The 18,088-nt window shown below is 47.2% G+C and overlaps 1 protein-coding gene and 1 long non-coding RNA gene across 2 annotated transcripts; both read right to left on the reverse strand.

Moving 5' to 3' along the window:
* Positions 1 to 466: 466 nt before the first annotated feature.
* LOC308566035 lies at positions 467 to 8,446 on the reverse strand. Its single transcript, XR_014000103.1, has 3 exons — positions 8,319 to 8,446; positions 6,900 to 7,074; positions 467 to 4,422 (listed from the first exon to the last, which is right to left on the reverse strand). It is a non-coding gene; the product is annotated as an uncharacterized lncRNA (long non-coding RNA).
* Positions 8,447 to 12,299: 3,853 nt separating this feature from the next.
* Positions 12,300 to 13,273, reverse strand: MTLN (mitoregulin). Its single transcript, XM_081155921.1, has 2 exons — positions 12,977 to 13,273; positions 12,300 to 12,407 (listed from the first exon to the last, which is right to left on the reverse strand). Exon 1 carries the CDS (start codon positions 13,233 to 13,235, stop codon positions 13,065 to 13,067), a length of 171 nt encoding a protein of 56 aa, XP_081012047.1. The 5' UTR covers positions 13,236 to 13,273; the 3' UTR covers positions 12,300 to 12,407; positions 12,977 to 13,064.
* Between the last annotated feature and the right edge of the window lie 4,815 nt (positions 13,274 to 18,088).

The raw sequence follows: 18,088 nt of genomic DNA on the forward strand, positions 1-18,088 counted from the left end.
ACCGTGTGCCCGGGAGGCGTGGCTCAGTGGTTGAGCATCGACCAAGGAACCAGGAGGTCAGGGTTCGGTTCCCTGTCAGGGCACATACCCGGGTTGTGGGCTTGATCCCCAGTAAGGGTCCTGCAGGAGGCAGCAATCAATGACTCTCGTCATAGATATTTCTCTCTCTCTCCCTCTCCCTTCCTCTCTCAAATCAGTAAAGACATTGTTTTAAAAAAAGATCGCCGTGTGAGGTAACAGGCCCATTTGCTAAGCGTGCAGAGCTTTGTCTCTACTAACAAGAGACACAGCCTCCTCTCGTGCAGCTTATATTGAAATGTAATAGAAGGAAACGTGAGATCAAGTTCACGGCATGATGACCGAGAAAGAGCATCATCCCCATTCCCGGGGTCCCTGCCCCCAGGCCCTCCCCACCCATATGTACTGGAACAAAATTGTGCAGTTGGCACAACACTTTTTTAAAAACATTTTATTGGTATTTTATTTTCACTTACTTAAAAGCACCATAAAATAAAGGCCATGCTTACCAATAGGAAGGCACTAATTAATGAAAAAAGTGTTAAAAAGCATAAGATTTATGACTGTGTCAATTTACCAATTCAGTTCCGTTCAATCCTGTCCCCATGTCTATTTCTCAAAATGCTCACTGACCATCCTTTGCCTGGACAATATTCCAGAGTGAAATGTCCCCAGCTCCAGGATTCTTGTCCGCTTTATGGATTGTGGGTAACATTTTATCACCACTGATAAAACAGCGCAGAGCTCGCTCATATACCTGTCATTTGTCACCATGTGAATCACGTGTCCTCCCAGGCCTGGTTCTGTGATGGGAATTGTCCAGCATGCTGAGACCAGAGATCATATACATGTACAGAGCCTCGTATGCAGTAAGCACCCAATGAATGTTGTGGACATACTGCTGGTGGCAGAGTGAGGGGCTGTCTGCATACCGGCCAGCTTGGGCCGACACATGGGAGGCAGCCAGGGTACCCGAGGGCATCGAGTGAGTCTCCATGGGGCTGTGGCTGACAGATGAGACAAGTTATAAGAAGGGCCGTCAGTGTTGAGACAGGAGTTCCTTTTTGCCTTCCTGGGCCCTGCACTCTTCCCTGCTGTTTACTGGTTTGTTTGCTTCCAGTCCCAGTGGTCTAAGGCTGTAGGAAATCTAACATCTTTCTCAGCCACGACCAGTCCTTCCTCAGTCACGACCAGTCCTTCCTCAGTCACCTCCACGTGGAAGTGGAAGAGCCTGTCTCTACTGGGAGGGCCCTGCTCAGATGGCTGCTTTTCTAAAGCAGATGCCAGCCCCACTCCCAGCTCCAAGCACTGTGGCAGCATGTGCTCTGCACCTAAGTGGTGCATAAAGAGCAGCCCCTTCACTTGCCCAGGAAACCAACTCCCTGCAAAATCTACTCTGGAACAAGGCGGTACAGAGATGCACACATCAAGCGCTTTCGATTGCTTTTCCAGTTATGCCCAGGCTCCTTTCTCCCTCAACATTTCTGTTTCACTATTTCCACTGCTGTGATATCTTGGTACTTTTAAAATGTGTCAATTTTCACTCTCTTTAAGTGGAGTCCTTGACCAAGTTGCTCTACTGAGGTTACAACCATTTTTCTTGCAATGGTTTAACAGGTTCCCTCCGTTTCTTCTGGGAGCCGTTTGACAGATGCGTCCTCAAATGAAACCAATGTTAGAAATGCCGTCAGAGTTTCATCAAACTGAAGAGCAGGGAAAGGTTTGAAGAAGGCTTTGTAACCCATTTTGTCTTCTAGATGCAGAGCACAGAGATTTTAGAACACAGGCTTTCCCTCATCATGGCCCCGTTGCCCTACTGTGGAGGCAAATCTGTCTCTACCCTCACTTCAGGGGTCCACCCCAAAGGACCTGTTGGTTTGTCTGTCCTAAAGGGTTAGGACAGCAAACTGGATGGACGGATGGCCTGAAATTCTGTCTTAAGGGTCACGTCTGACTGGTAAGCACGCTTTCAAAAACAAGCTGATGACTTAGTTTGCGCTGAAGGCTGGAAGAGGTTTGGGCCCCTCTGCTGAGCAGACCAGGCCCCTCTGGACCCTCACGGGCTGAGCCTGGCTTCAGTGATGCGCCACATCCATGAGCTGTTTCTTCTCGGTCCTACTTACCACAGATACAGGGGAAGACGCCTCTGATTTTTGGTTATGCGCTCAGTGCTTTGCCCGCGAAAGGCAGAGGAACCGACCACAGGAGCAGCGGATCCAGTGTCCGACCCGTCTGCCCTGTGCTTTGCAGCACAGGGTTAGCCTGCCCCGCCTTGGCCCTCTGGCAAACCTCTGCTCGGGCTTTGAGACTTATCCCAAGCAGAGTGTACCCCACAATTCTCCTGACTCCCTCAGGCTGGGAGATTCTGCATCTTCAGTGCAATTACTTTCTTCCGCAAACCCTTACTACGGAGCAGCCTGTATCATACTATATGGCAACTGTTCACATGTTTGATGCCCTCCCCTTAAACTAGACACTCCCTGAAGACACAGGTACATTCTTCTATCCCCAGCACTAATTATAATGCTGGCTTGCAGCCATCTCGATACACTTTTCTAGAATGAATGGATAGAACAGCAACCAGAATTTGAGATTTGTTATAACTGTTCCCTATTTTTCAGTATTTTCTATACTCTTCTGTGCCTCTGCTTCTGGTGTCTGTGCCCTATCACATTTTTTAAATGTGGGAGCCATTTCCGAAGTCTCCCAACTTTGGGGACAGGAAGTCAGGCAGGCACAGTGGGCGCTGTCCATCCTGCCCCAGGGCGCCGGGGCCTCAGCTGGACTGGACCCAGACCTGGCCCTGGCCCTGGCCCAGACTGGCGCCATCCACCTGGAGTGCCAGTTCCAGGCGTCTGCTGGGTTCCTGGATTCTTCTCCAGGTCGTGCCTCCAAGTCCATGATGGCTCCTTCGCTCCCATGTCAGGGGCCTGGCCTGTGAGGCGGGACATGTGAGACTGGCGGACCCCCCCTCACAGCGTGGGGGTGTCACCGGAGCAGACCACATGCTAAACCCAAATGGGTAGCCCAGTGTGTTTCATCTTCCTGGGGAACACGTGGGTCTAAGGCTATGGGAAAGGAGGGAGGATGTGTGCTGAGCAACGCTCCTTCGATTAAATATAAACTCTCATGGCCCGTGTCCTCACTGTCATCAGGTTCACTCGGACCTTACAATGGACTGTGCTAAAGTTACTGCAACCAGATCGAAGTCTTATGCACTACCTGGCACCCGAATTAGCCCCTTTTAAACTTGGTCTCTGAGGGGTTTTTATTATTTTTTATTTTTGCTTAAAAGACACTGGCCCTGGCCACATAGTCAGTTGGTCAGATTATCATCCCAATACTCTAAGGTTGTGGGTTTGATCCCTGGTCAGGGCACATACAAGAATCAGCCAAGGACGCCTAAATAAGTGGAACATAAATCCATGTCTTTCTCTCTCTGTGTGTCTCTCTCTCTTTCTCTGTCCCCTTTCCTCTGTCACTCTCTCAAATCAATGAATCTTTAACAAAATAAAAAGAAAAAACAGATTTCTGCAGGTGTTTTCAGAAACAAATTTGCCACAGATTAAGTTTAGTTTGTGACATTCCAATTTATATATTTGAAAAGAACATACATCAGACTGCGAACAGGGAGAAGAAACCTTCCCAACATCTGCACGCTGAGAGCATCACATTTCCAGTGGTTACTTAATAGAGCAACTTAGAATCTCTGGTATCGGCAAACGGGTTGTCCTGTGTAAAATGAAACTACTGCACAAAAGCCACGCTTTCACTGGCATCTTTCCTGCTCTTAACTAGAATTTTCCAGGGAAATGAGCACTGTGATGCTTTGCATGCATAAGCTAATACCCACAAAAATCCAATGATATAGTAACAGGAAAACCCCTCAGGAAACTCTCTCCACATGGGACCCGGCTGACCTCATCACATATGGATTTTGCCTTTTCCTGGGAACTAGGGGAGTGAGCACACTATCTGCTGTGACCTGTTGTGAACAAGGTCTCTGCCCTTCCCCAGAAGTACCGGGGGAGGAATCTAACATCTGCAAAGTCTACTCAGCACTCTTCTGGGTGGAAACCATGCCTTCCTGGCATTTCATGTCTCTATACAAGGACAGAGAGAGACTGGCCCTTCGGAGTCATCAGGGAGGGAAGAGGGCTGTGACTAGGAGCCTCCTGCCACGGCCCCTTGTTATATCTACATGTTGTGTCTGTGTCCTGAGTGAATCATTAAAACTGTGGCCACGTAACATCTGAAGGAAGGAAGGGGAGACACATACTCAGTTCTACTTTCTCTACTTATGGACCCGGCAAGTTCCTGCAGCTGGTGGGTCGGCTTGTCCAGGAGAACGAGCGCCTCCGCCTTTTCCTGATGACGGTTCCCAACAGGTGCAGGTTCATCGGCCTAGGAGAACGAGTCCTTTTCACTAAAAATTTGTCTCCTGTTATATTTACTTTAAAAGAAAACTGACTCCAATGTGTGCTTGCAAACAAAGTAAATACCAGTCCAGACCAGGCCCCCCTTAGAGGAACAAGACGAAGAGAAATGTAGGTGATGGGGCTGGAAAGCCAACCAAACGAGAAGTGAATTTTTTAAATGGCTGTGAGGAGGTCTTTTTACACATTGAGAAAGCTATTTTATGGTTACTTGGGTTTAAAAATAATTAGTTTATTAAAATAAAATTTAAAAACCTAGTTTTCCCTGGGGCTTCAAATTCAGCGTACACATCTTATTTTTTAATAAGATGTAGAGCAAGTACAATCACCTCTACTTTCTCTTTCACTATTGTTTGATTAATTCAACTTGACCTAAATTCCTGAATCAATCCGAATAATAAATGTAGTTAATTAAATTCCCTTAGACATTTTAAAATTCATATAAACTTAATTTTGCTTTTAAGCGCCTTGAATACCTGACTTAAGTCAAAGATGTTCAAATGATTCCAATGAACCATTTTAACTAGTAGAATGAATCTCATGTTCCTTTGAATGTTATAAACTCTTTCAATACCCCAAAACACAGATTATCTTAATGATGTCCTAAACAAAAGTATTAATAATCTAATTCAATTTAGTTTATCATGACTATATAATTTTAAACTCTATTTAATTTTAAACTTTTCCAGAGATTAAAAAAAAAAAAAAAAAGTCAAAAGAAAACAAAAACACTCATCCACCAAGAGAACAGTTTTCCCACCATAAGGGAGTTGGAATTGTTAATAGAAAGAGATTTCTGACCAGGTCACAGGATCTGGGGCTACACAGGCTGAGGACCTCCCAGAATCCTGCGTAAACCACCGAGGTTCACTCTGAGCACTTTTTACAGTTGCTGTCACAACAGCAAGTTCACAGCCTTCAGGTTCAGGGTGGTTTCTCCGAGATCAAGTTAGGCCATGATGTAATTCTTCCACTGGACTCAAATGGACTGAAGCCTGCATCCCCACTGCAACTTCATAATGTTCCTTCTCCTGCTTGACTGAATCCTGCATTTCTTAGCAAACTGACATTTTTATTGCCTCTCCACTTCAATGTCTTAAAGTAATGTTAGAAAAATTAACTAACCACTGTGAACCTTAATTTTCTCATGGTATATTGTGAAAATTAAGAAAAGTTTTTAGAGTGTGGACCACACTACTTGAATACAAAATAAATTAAGTTGCCTCTTTTTAATATTTGTAATCCTCAATTTAATCTTATCGTTCCAAAATTTAGACCTGATATAGATAACTGCAAGAAATCTTTTTAAATACATTTTGAAAATTTCACTGTTACTTCATTATTCTCATTGTTAGTGTTTTTAATTGTACTAATAAAAAAAAAGGAAAGAAATAATGTCTCAGTTTCAATGCTGTAAACACAGCTCATTGCAATGCAAGCACAGTTCTTGGAAAGCTTATAACATTTAGTATGCTTTACCTTTGGTAAATATCTCGCCTTTTACTGGCTTCTAGAACTCCTTTCAATCGACTCTCAGAAAGCAAACTAGTGACTTACAATAAACAGAGACTGTTTTAAATATCATATTCTTAAATACCATGTAAACTTAGGAAATAAAAATGTAATCTTTTCCCCAATATTTTAGGATGAACACATAAAGTGGAAAGAATTTTACAGTGAACACCCATATACCCACCAGCTAGATTCTACATTAACATTGTACTATACTTATACTTATTTGATCCATCTGTTCATCAGTCTTATTTTGTTATGTATTTGAAAGTAAACTGCAATCATCAATACATTTCCCCCTAAATAATGCACCATGGTATCACTAACTAGAGTTCAACATTTAGTGTAAAATTTACATACAATGAAAAGCACAAATCTTAAGTATACGTTTGTATACACCTGTGTAACCAAACCCCACCAACGTATAGAAAAGTACCTTTACCCCAGAACACTCCCAGGAAGTATGTACTCTTTTGTGTAATCCTTTCAGGGCATGTTTCTGAGATACTGCCGTATCGTTTGTTGTGTGTATCATTAGTTTATTCCTCCTTATTGCTGAGGAGTATGCACTGAATGAACTCACCACACTGTTGCTTACCCTCACTCACTCTTTTTAATCCCCACCAGAGGATATATTTTCCATTGCTTTGCAGAGAGAATGGAAGGGAGAGAGAGAAACATTGATGTGAGAGGGACACATCGATTGGTAACTTCCTGCACCTGCCCCAACCAGGACCTGGGAGAGAGCCTGCAACCGAGGTACGTGCCCTTGGCTGGAATCAAACCCAGGACCCTACAGTCCGCGGGCCAACGCCCTAACCACTGAACCAAACCAGCCAGGGCTGTCCTCATTCTTACATCTTACACCTTGACTTAGTATTTTCCACACACTACACGGACCTTTGCCAATGTCCTCATGAAGGAGCCACGTACCTCTGCTGGGTTCTTTTCTATAAATGATATGAAGACAAAGTGTGTAAGAAAGAGGGAAGTTCTTTAGCTTCTCTGCTCTTGCTATTCTGCATCTTGTAGGGGCATGAATGAACTGGACTCTTGTCCCCTGGACACCAAGTTGGAAATCTGTTCCGCAGTTTGCTTTAGGCGTCCTCTGTGGGGAGAGGGAAGAATGAGCTCACACTATCCAAGGGCCCTTCCCAGACGCAGGGCATTAAAGGCTCCTGAGACAATTCCTCTCCAGGCTGACAATCCTTGTTAGCAGCTTGTTTTCATAACAATTTCTGTTATTCCCCCAACATCACACTAAACTACAATCAGATCCAGAACCATATTAAATATCCAGCCAAAGCTGTGCATAACTGGTATTTTTTAAATAAGAGTCCAAACTGGATAAAATATGAGCATTCAGTAAATCTCTTCTCTGCCAAAATGATAAAATAATTTTATTTAGTGGAAACACTTGGCAATTTTTCAAATGAAAAATAAAATGTAAAATTAGCAGTTAAATAGGAGTTTCAGAAAATAACCCACTCTTTTATTTTTTTAAGTAATATATATTTGGTATTCAAAATCATGAAAATGTCAAAATGGAGAGAAACACAATAATCATCAGCATGCTACCAGCTACCATCCTAGCATGTTTCCTTCTATCTTTTTCTACATATATAGGGTGTTCCAAAAAAAAGTTTACATACTTTTATAGCTGGTAGCTCAATTTTGAAAATGAAATGTATTTTCATAAACACGGCCCTTACAATTATGTAAAGTGTGTGTATACATTTTTTGGAACACCCGATATATAAAAAATTAGTTGAAATACTGTATATTCAAGTTTATTATTTCTCAATCCCTCTTTCTAAAACCAACAGAAACATTTAAAAAGTAAATAAAATTGAAATGTCTGAGACCTCTCCTTTGCAGTGGCTTGGTGATCTTGAAGCTAACTTTCCTCACGCCCCGCAGGTACCCGTGCGCCTGCTGTGGTCCGAGTCCCTGCTCTCGCGTGTACACACGGGGACTGTCCCCTGACTGGCCCTTCAGCCCCAGGTCACGTGAACAGCAGCGGCAGCCCCGCGGGCGGGCGGGGCGGAGGGCGAGGGGCCGGGAGCGGAGCGGTGCCGGCGCAGGTGAGGTGGCCGCGGTTACGGTTAAAAGGCGGGACTGGGAGGTGCGGCGGGTTGAGGGCGCTCAGGCCTCCGTCACGTTTCCGGAGGCGGGGTCCCCGGCGTGTGGTGGGGGCACGAGGGGCAGCCCCGGGTGGCTGAGGGACGCTGGGATGGGGGCCGTACTGCGGGGAAGGTTGAGGGTCAGGGCTCCCAGGACTCGGACCCCCGGCTCTCGCCCCGCCAGAGCCCGGCCGCCCCGCCACCCGCCCGGAGGAACAGCCAGAGGTACCTGCTGCCTCAGCTCCCGGCCCCTGCGCAGCAGGGACTGCAGGGGGTCGCGCGGCAGCCGCGCCAGCATCTCTTCGCCTCCCCGCCGCCCGCATCGGTTGCCAGGGAAACCGCCCCAGCGGCCCCGGCGGGTGACGTCACGCGGTGACGCCATCAGCACGCGGTGACGCCATCAGCGCGCGCCCGCCTCACAATCCCAGGTTGAGCGAGAGCGGAGACAGTGCGGGCGGGCGACGGTCGTCTGTCGCGTGCGTACCCCCCCCAACCCCCCCTCCGCTTTCGCAGGTTTCCAGCTCTCCGCCGGTAACCGGCCCACCCATAGGCCTGGGGTGGAGGCGGGGGAGTCCCACGCCCGAAACCGCACATCCCGCCAACCGCAGTGTGGCCACAGGACTGCAGGCCGCGGGGTTAGCCCCTAGTTTTCTGATGCCAGTTTTGCAAAAGCAACCTTAAGAGAGCAGTTAAGCATCTTAAACTCTTAAATTAACTGCAAGGACAGCTTTCCTCGATGGCCCTCGTGGGCTACACAGTTCTGCACACTCCTTTCAAAAGGCAGTTTTTAGTTCTTTGCCATTTGGGGTGTTGCTGAAGTTTCATTTCATTCTGTCTGCAGTTTGGGGAGGATTGGGATTCTTTCTGTTCTACAGCAAGCCTGTGAGTAAACATGATCTCCATTTTGTAACCATGAACATATATCTCATTTTTTAAATATACTTTAACTTATACAGGACTAATAATACTAAACTTAGTCAGAATTTAGAGTTAAAAAGAATCCTAACATGAATTAAGTTAGTTATAACAAAAAAAATATTTTAATCCATATAAGACTAACTGTACTAACTTTAGGGAAAACTAGAACATTAACTTGAGCTAATATAGGTTCCTACAATAAAGATATGAAAACTTTATATTATTCCAACTTACTATAAGAACTAGAATAAAATACACTAACACAACAAAACTCATAAAAAAGACGTTATACACTAAGTTTCCTTATGAGCACCCTGCAGGACTCAGCAGTTCCAGTTCCCATGTGAACAAGAAATGGCCTGATCCCAAATCTCCCAACCTTGGGAATTTGGCTGAGGCTGACCAGTTCCAGAATACTGACCGTAAAGATCTATAACGGGACCACCAAGAAGGCAGCCTGCCCATCCCGTTTCTCTTCATGTCCATGGTGTCCCCTCCCCCCTTCCTCCTACCCTATAAGAATTGCTGGCTTCATTAAGATCAGAAGATGGTTTTTAGGACAGGAGTCTGCCATCTTCTCAGGTCGCCCACACTTGAATAAACCGCTTTCTTCTCACCAATTCCTGTCTAACGTATTTGGCCTTTGTTGCAGCAGGCAGTGGGACCTGAGTTTGGTTTCAATTTTACATCTCTCAGATTGTAATAACATTTCCCCAAGTGGGACTGGATCCTATAAATCCAATTCCCAAGCTCTTTCCACTACACTAAATAAGGAAAATGATCTGAGCTCACTTTTCAAATGATGACTCACGCTAATATAAATGTTCTTCAGTACCACACACAACTTGATTCCCAGGGCCTAACTGCCATGTTATTTATGTGCAGTTCTTATCTTCAAGTATAATATGAAGAAAAGTGAGCAGTGTCCACCTCACTGAATTTTCACACTGAACACACCCACACAAAACATCACCCAGATTAGGATACAGAACATTACCAATACCCTAGTAGTCTTCTCCTCCTAGGCCCTACCCACCTCCACTCCTTCCACGTTAAAAATAAACACTACCCTAATTCCTAACAGCAAAAACTTATTTTGCCTTTTTGAACTGTGTCCTGGCAGCTTGTCTGGCTTTTCATTCAACATGTTTGTGACATACACTTGTATCATTGTGTATTGTAGGTTGTTCATCCTGGTATTTCATTGTGTTATACTCAGACTCATTCCTTCTGCTGTTGCTGGACATGTGGGCAGCTGCGAGTTTGGGGCTATTACAACCTAGTGCTACTACTTACCTAAGTGCATAGTGGGAACATATGTGTACAGTGCGGGGCCACAGGGCATGTTTCATGTTCAGGTTTAGTAGATGCTGCCATTTCCCCAAAGTTGTACTGATAAATCAGAACTTCCAAGTGATCTTGTAAGAGGTTAGAAAAAAGAAAAAAATTGCCCTAAAGACAATCCATCATTTATGAAATCCTTATTTATTTTAAATGTCTATAAATAAATTAGGAAAAAATACCCTATATCTGATTTATAGGGATGTCCATATTTTAAATGAAAAGTTACAGGGTCATGAACATAGTTTAGTTTAACTCAATGTTGGGAGAAGTAGACAAACTCCCTGCATATGTGAGTACGTAAGAGCAACGAGAAGGCTGCCAAACAGCTCATGACTCTTCTTCACCTCAGGTGACTTTGATTTTACACATTTTGTACCACATTCAGAGTTACAAGCACTTATTCCTGTGAGTCCTGGAATAGCATCCCCATCAAAATGGTGGGGTTGAGGGCAGGGGAGGGAACATGTATTTCGATGAGTGAACAGTTTGTCAATTCCAGGGTACATGACTGGCATCGTAACCCACTTCCCAACCTCCTCATTGCCAATTTTAGCTAACATGGAAAAAGTAACATCTCCACGTGACACATTTTTAGGGGGGAAAAACAAACACATTTAAGTAGGGCAAGGGGCAGAAGGCTAGAGAAATGGCCACAGAGCAACATCAAGGGGAACTGCCCACCACAGAGCTGGGGACACAGCGCCACAGTGTAAACAGGCAGTAGGCAGAAAACAAGAGAATGATGAGGAGGGGCATGGAGTGGCGCAAAAACACAGAAGCACCTAGATAGGACTCGGGGGGTGAGCAGCACATGCCCAGAGGCGAAGGGATGACAGAACACTGAGGTGAGACAGAAGAGGGAGATGAGTTTGTCAGGGGAGTACCCATAAGTAAGGGGAAAGGAAGCACCATTGGAACGATCAGGTCCACAAGTAACACGGCACACGAACAGGCCCAAACAGGCAGAACTGGTCATAACCCAGAAGCTTAGCTGAGCACAAACCAACAGTCAGGGAGCACCATGAGCCTTAAGAAGCCTACCTTGTCTCAAAGAGCCTCAACTCCTGAGCCTCAGTGAGCGATGGTGACTAGGACACTCTAGCGAACTGCAGCCTGGATGGGGCAGAGCTCTCAGAACCAGCATTTCAGTCCTTGAGTACTGCATTCACAGAATGAATGTACGTTGGAAGTAACAAAGCATAATGGCCCCAGTAAAAGGAGGGGGAGGGAGCTTTCCCCCCTTACAACTTTTCTGAATTTGCTTGTTAACATGGAGCTGCCATTAAATTGGCTAAGACAAAAAATTAGTCTTTACAGAAATGAGCAAGGGCAGTGTTCTAGAAAACACCCCTTGCAGATCCACAGTAACCAGGGACTTGGTCCCTCACTCTTGATTTTTTAGATGTAGTTGGAATTTATCACTAAGCTCTACTCAAGAGGTTTTCTCCTTCACATGCATATTCCATAATACTCCTGGAAGCGCAAATGTCTTCTACACATCACTCTTACCTCAGTTATTTTTACGCAGTGTCTGACTTTCCTGACCAGGTCCAGTAAACAACTGACCAAAAGACTCACAATGGTGCCCAGGAAAATTCTGCTTTGCAGTTGTACCAAGGAACTAGCACAGATTCCTTAAAAAATGAGGTATCTGCCCGGTTAGTGTGGCTAAGTGGTTGAGCCTCTACCCATGAACCAAGAGGTCACAGGTTCGATTCCCGTTCAGGGCACACATCCTGTCAGTGTGCAAGAGGCAACTGATAGATGTTTCTCCCTCACATCCATGTTTTAGAAACCTCTCTATCCCTCTCTCTCTAAAATCAATAAAAAAAAAAATTTTTTTTTTAAAGAAACAAGGTATCTGCTCAAAGACACCAACATCTAGTTTTGAGAATCCAGATGTCTTGACGCAGTGAACCGCATGGCCAGCAAGACACTTCTCTAAATAAAAAGTTCAAAGATGTTTAAATTTTTATTTTAAAAATAAAATAAAATTGGTGCATAAGTGCAAGGAGAAATAATTTCTGTCCAGGGCTGTATATCCATCTTCAACAAGCTATTGGAAACAGAAAAGAGAAAAAAATTGAGAAATGCATAATTATTAACTTCAATGTAACCAATTGTATGTAGAGTTAAACCATGAACTACAGATCTGGGGTTACAGGTAAGAAAACTGAGACCCTGAACACCTACACAGCCCCCATGAAAAAGCCAGGCCCAGATGCAAGGCTCCTGACTGCCAGGCCACTGCCCTTTCCACTTTCGCGGGGCCAAACACCTAAGGATTCAGACTGGAGATGACAAAACACGAATGCAGACTACAGGGCCACCAAGGATACTACTGAAAAGAATGATCTGCGGGGAAGGGATGGGGACACCTCGGTGCAGTATTTCTTTTGCCCTTTCGCTTTTTCCAGTATTTACATTTTAAGTTGAATGCAGCGCCCCTGCACGTGGTAATTAATTCCCAGTAAACGCACAAGGAACCGAGCTAGGGCACCAGCGCAAGTCACCGGGGAAAACTTTCCCTTTTCTGGGGTCAGTGGGAGCAAGCCACCTCCTGCGAGCTGCCCCGGGGGACCCCCCACCCCAAGTCCCCGCAGAGCCGCTCCAGGCGCTGCTCACCCTCTGCGGAGGAGCCGGGCTCGGGCGGGACCCGGCGGGGGCGCGGCGAGGGGGCGCGGGGCGCGGGGCGCGGGGCCCACGCCCGGGCTCAGGCCAGGTCCAGCTTCTTCTGCGTCACCGCCAGCTGGTCCTGCAGCCTCCGCTTCCTCCAGTCCAGGTAGCGCCGCCGCAGCCGGTTCGCCTGCCAGCCCACGAGCACCCCGGAGACGAAAGCCAGCAGCACGGACAGCTGCAGCTTCCTCTCGGACACGTCCGCCATCGCGGCCGCCGCGTGCACTGGGCCCTCGGGGAGGGGACGGTCACAGGGCGCCGCCTCCAAGGAGGAGCGGAGGGCGAGCCCAGCGCCGCCTGCTGCTCGGGGGGCGGACCTGCAGCGCCTCACCCGGGACGCAGGGAGGGCCCACCTTGAGCAGGGACGGGACCTGTGACTTGCAGGGATGTCCCTCCTGTGATCACTTTTACATAAACCTCCTTCACAGACTGCAGACTCTCCTGTGGGCTTGCTGAAGGAAGCACGCATGTTGGAGAAGCTCAACTAGCAGAGCCCTGATGTGGCCTCTAGAAACGCAGCAACAGCCAACAGCAGCCAAAAGCTAGCTAGCTAGAGCCCTCCATCCTACAACTGTCACCAGAAAGGTGACCTGAGCGTTCTGCCTCCCTGCGCTGTAGTGTGCAGATTCTTGACTTCATGCAGGAAAGATTTTACAATACGAGGTTTATTAAAGCTGGGACAGCGAAACAAAGGCAGGACTTCGCATAGAGGAGCAGCAGGAGAGAGCCTCGGTGGTGCCGCTTTGGTTCTCTAGAAACTTTATAGGAAAGAAGTGAGCCACACTGGGCTGTGGGGACACACTGAGATGTAAGTCACAGTGACAGAAGTGACCCAAGGGGAGGTTGTTGTTAGCTTACTGAAAAGTCAGACCTGCCAGGCGTGACTTAGTGGTTGAGCATCGACTTAGGATCCAGGAGATGGTGGTTCAACTCCCGGTCAGGGCACATGCCCAGGTTGTGGGCTTGATCCCCAGTAAGGGGCCTGCAGGAGGCAGCAGATCAATGATGACTCTCTCATCATTGATGTTGCTATCTCTCTCTCCCTCTCCCTTTCTCTCTCTAAAATCAATAAAGATATATATAAAAAAAGAAAAATCAGGGAAAAGGGGCCTTGGAGACAGGGACCTCTCTGTATGTGTCTCTCTGTCTCTCTGTCTCTGTCTGTCATGTCTCTGGCACAGGGAGAGAATGCACCCATGGTTTGAGCTGCCCTATGGACAAGCCCCTTAGGAGAGAACCGAGGGAGGGTCAGGCCAACAGACAGGAACCTAGGCTCTCAGTCCAAACTGCACCCTGATGAACACCAGGCGAGTGACCTTGGGACGAGATCTCTCCCCCATCGAGCTGCAGATAAAATCCACCTCCTGCCTCACGGAGACCTTGAGGCAGAGGCACCCAGCTAAACCGTGCCCAGAAGCCTGGTCCACAGCACTTGTGAGGTGTTAATATTTGTACTTTACATGTGGAAGGTTTGAGAGCAGTGTCATTTGTGCCTCAGTTTCCCCATCTGACACTCAGCAATAAAAAAAACCCTACCCTCTCTGAGGTTATAGAGTGTTAAAAATTAACGGTGGGAATACCTGGCATATCACAAGGGCCGTGTCTACATGTTAAAATCAGTTTCAACATTCTTCCAGGGTCTTTAAGTGCCCGAGGGTGGGGATGAGCGCCTGGCCCAAGGTAGGAAGCACTCCTCAACATACAATGAATACATGAACAGGTGACACTTTGGAAGGCCTTGCAGACATCCTCTCCTGCGCTGGCCTCACATCGTCCATGTGAAGAGGTGGGTCAGGCCACAGATCTGTGTGTGTCTGTGAATGGTTTGAGGCCAAAACTTCTTAGGGTCCTGGAAACTTCTGGAGAAGATGGGACCCCCTGGTTGGGGGTGGGGGTGGTCATCAGGGTCAGCCAAGCCTTTTGGGGGAAAGGCAGGAGCACTGAGCTGAGGACAGAATCCACCCCAGCCCTGAGCCTAAAAGCCAAGTAGGAAAGCAGACACTGCCCAGGAGGCTCAGATGGAACAGGCAGAGGCCAGGAGGAGACTCTCGGGGTTCATTCCAGCTGTTCCTGCCGCATGGAAGGCCCTGAGAGGAAATATTTGAATCATTCCTTTTGACTCTAGACAATTAATCTTTATCTGTTAAAAATTATACCTGTGTCTAATCTTCAAACCAGTGAACCTTGTTGCTGAGCAGGAGCTGCAGGGCTGTCTGAGGGGCCAGGACCAGGACCTCCTCTCCCAGATGCAGCTGGACCTCTGTTCCTGGTTCCCAGGCCAGGATGGTTTTCTGCTGAATGGGAATCTGCAGCCTGCAGGAGCAAACCTCTGACTCCAAGGAAGGAGTCCAAAACAGGAGGCAGTGGGGAGGGAGCTGCCAGCCCCTCCACCCTCCCAAACCTAAACTACCTGCTCCCACAGTATTAATCAGCCTTAAAAAGGAAGGAAATTGTCATGTGACCTGACCAAATGCATGAACCTTGGAGACAGACACTTGCTAAGGAAAATGAGCCCATCGCAAAAGGAAAAATATGGATGATCCCACTCGCATGGCGTCCCTGGTGTCCTTCGGTTCACAGAGATGGAAAGTGGAAGGGAGGCTGCCAGAGGCTGGGAGGAGAGGGGGATGGGGAGTTAGTGGTTCAGTTTTGCAAGATGAGAAGAGTTCTGGAGGTGGGGGTGGGGGTGGCTGCACAGCAGTGTGAATATACTTCATACCAGTGAACTGTAGACTTGAAAATGGCTAAAATGGTCAGTTTTGTGTTATGTGTATTTTACCACAATTATTTTTATTAAAACTAATGAGCTGGTGCCCTAGCGGGTGTGGCTCAGTGGTAGAGTATCCACCCAAGCACCTAAGGGTTGCAGGTTCAATTCCTGGTCAAGGGCACATATCTGGGTTGCAGATCGGAGGCAACCAGTCAATGTGTCTCTCTCACATCAATGTTTCTCTCTCTCTCTCTCTCTCTCCCCGCCCCTTCCACTCTCTAAAAAAATGAATGGGAAAAATATCCTTGGGTAAGGATTAACAAAAAACAAAACAAAAACACTAATGACTCAGGGCTGCCCAGAAGCTGCAATCACACCGACACCCATCTGGAAAGACATGTCCTGGGCATGGGAACTTCCTTGGGGTGGCTCCAGGGGCCTTGGGTGGGCTGCACTGAGCCTGGGTCTGTATCTGCAAACAGGGCAGAGGGCCAAAGTCCATAAAAGCCCTGGTCAGAGACGATTCTTCTGGGCATTAGAGTGTGACCTGGAGGAAGCCCAAACCCTGCAACTACCAGCTGCAGGGCTCCTGCCCCCAATAATCAAAGATGCAGACCCAGATCTCAGGAGAACGCACCTTCTCCCTGGTGGTTCCATGGACTGTGTTGCTGGGACCCAGCCAAGGTCTTTGGGGAGAAAGCCCAGTAAGTGCTTCCTGTCCTGGGACCCTGCTCCGGCTTTCAGGGCATTGGGTCAGGGAATGGTCAAGCTGCAGGACAGAGACAGACCCAGTCAGATCATTCAAATGACAATTCAGCAGGCGGCCACTTCTCTCAAACTCTAAGTCCATGGGCACCTCGTGCCCACACCCTCCTCACACACACGCTGTGACCCAGCCCCAGTGGTGGCTCCTGGTAAGATACCCTAGCTGCCACCCCGGTTACCTGATCCCATCCAGCCCCGCCCAGGAACACATCTGAAGCCAGCAGCACAGCACATGTCCCCTGTGATGGCACGGCCACAGTGATGGGGTTCCCTCACACCCTGCAGTGCCCATTTTGCTGGGTTGCTGGCCCTGTCCTTTGTGGGCTGTGGAGTAGCAACCTGTGACCTCTGGGAGCTGAGGGCGGCCTGCAGCCCGCAACCAGCCAGAAACCCAACCCCTGAGTCCTCCACCTGCAGGAAACCGGGTTGTGCCCATCCCGGAGGGAGATTGGAAGCCGCTCCTTGCCTCATAGACCCTCAAAGGGGACCCCAGTCTCAGCCAAACCCTGCTTTTGTGAGGCCCGAATCAGAGGAACTGCTTATGCCGTGCGCTGCTCCTGCCTGTAGAAGCTGTCGGACAGGCACGAGCATGTATTGTCCCTAGATTAGTGGCGACATGGCTCCACAGCGTGAAATGGCTAAGCCGGGTCCTGCAGGAATCAGGTGCTGTCCACCCTGTGGTGTCAGCAGCGGTGGAGGGAGGGCATGACCTGAATTAAACCTTTGTGGTTACAAACTATGATAACCCCCATTCTCAAATTGGGGAAACTGCAGGTTGGAGACTGAGTTACACAGACACAAGGGAACTAGAGCCCTGAACTTTATGCAAATCTGGATCTTCATCACCCTCTTCCCGAGTGCCCACCTGTATCCCTGTGAATTTCCTGTTTATATCCTAGACTTGGTTTCTGTGTGTGTGCCCATTTTACAGTTAGATGTCTGTGTGTGCCCATTTTACAGTTAGATGTCTGTGTGAGCCCATTTTACACTTAGATTTCTGTGTGGGCCCATTTTACAGTTAGATGTCTGTGTGTGCACATTTTACAGTTAGATGTCTGTGTGTGCACATTTTACAGTTAGATGTCTGTGTGTGTGCCCATTTTACAGTTAGATGTCTGTGTGTGCCCATTTTACAGTTAGATGTCTGTGTGTGTGCCCATTTTACAGTTAGATGTCTGTGTGGGCCCATTTTACACTTAGATTTCTGTGTGTGCCCATTTTACAGTTAGATGTCTGAGTATGTGCCCATTTTAAAGTTAGATTTCTGTGTATGTGCCCATTTTACAGTTAGATGTCTGTGTGAGCCCATTTTACAGTTAGATGTCTGTGTGTGCCCACTTTACAGTTAGATGTCTGTGTGTGCCCACTTTACGGTTAGATGTCTGTGTGTGTGCCCACTTTACAGTTAGATGTCTGTGTGTGCCCACTTTACAGTTAGATGTCTGTGTGTGCCCATTTTACAGTTAGATGTCTGTGTGTGCCCATTTTAGAATTTAGATTGTCTCTTCAATTTTTGAGGGCTCTTTTTATATCAGGGGTAGTAATCTTTTGTTATGTACATATTCCAAAACTTTGCTACCAATTTG

The sequence above is a fragment of the Miniopterus schreibersii genome (assembly GCF_964146895.1).
Source record: "Miniopterus schreibersii genome assembly, chromosome: 13".
In the NCBI taxonomy this organism is placed as follows: domain Eukaryota; kingdom Metazoa; phylum Chordata; class Mammalia; order Chiroptera; family Miniopteridae; genus Miniopterus; species Miniopterus schreibersii.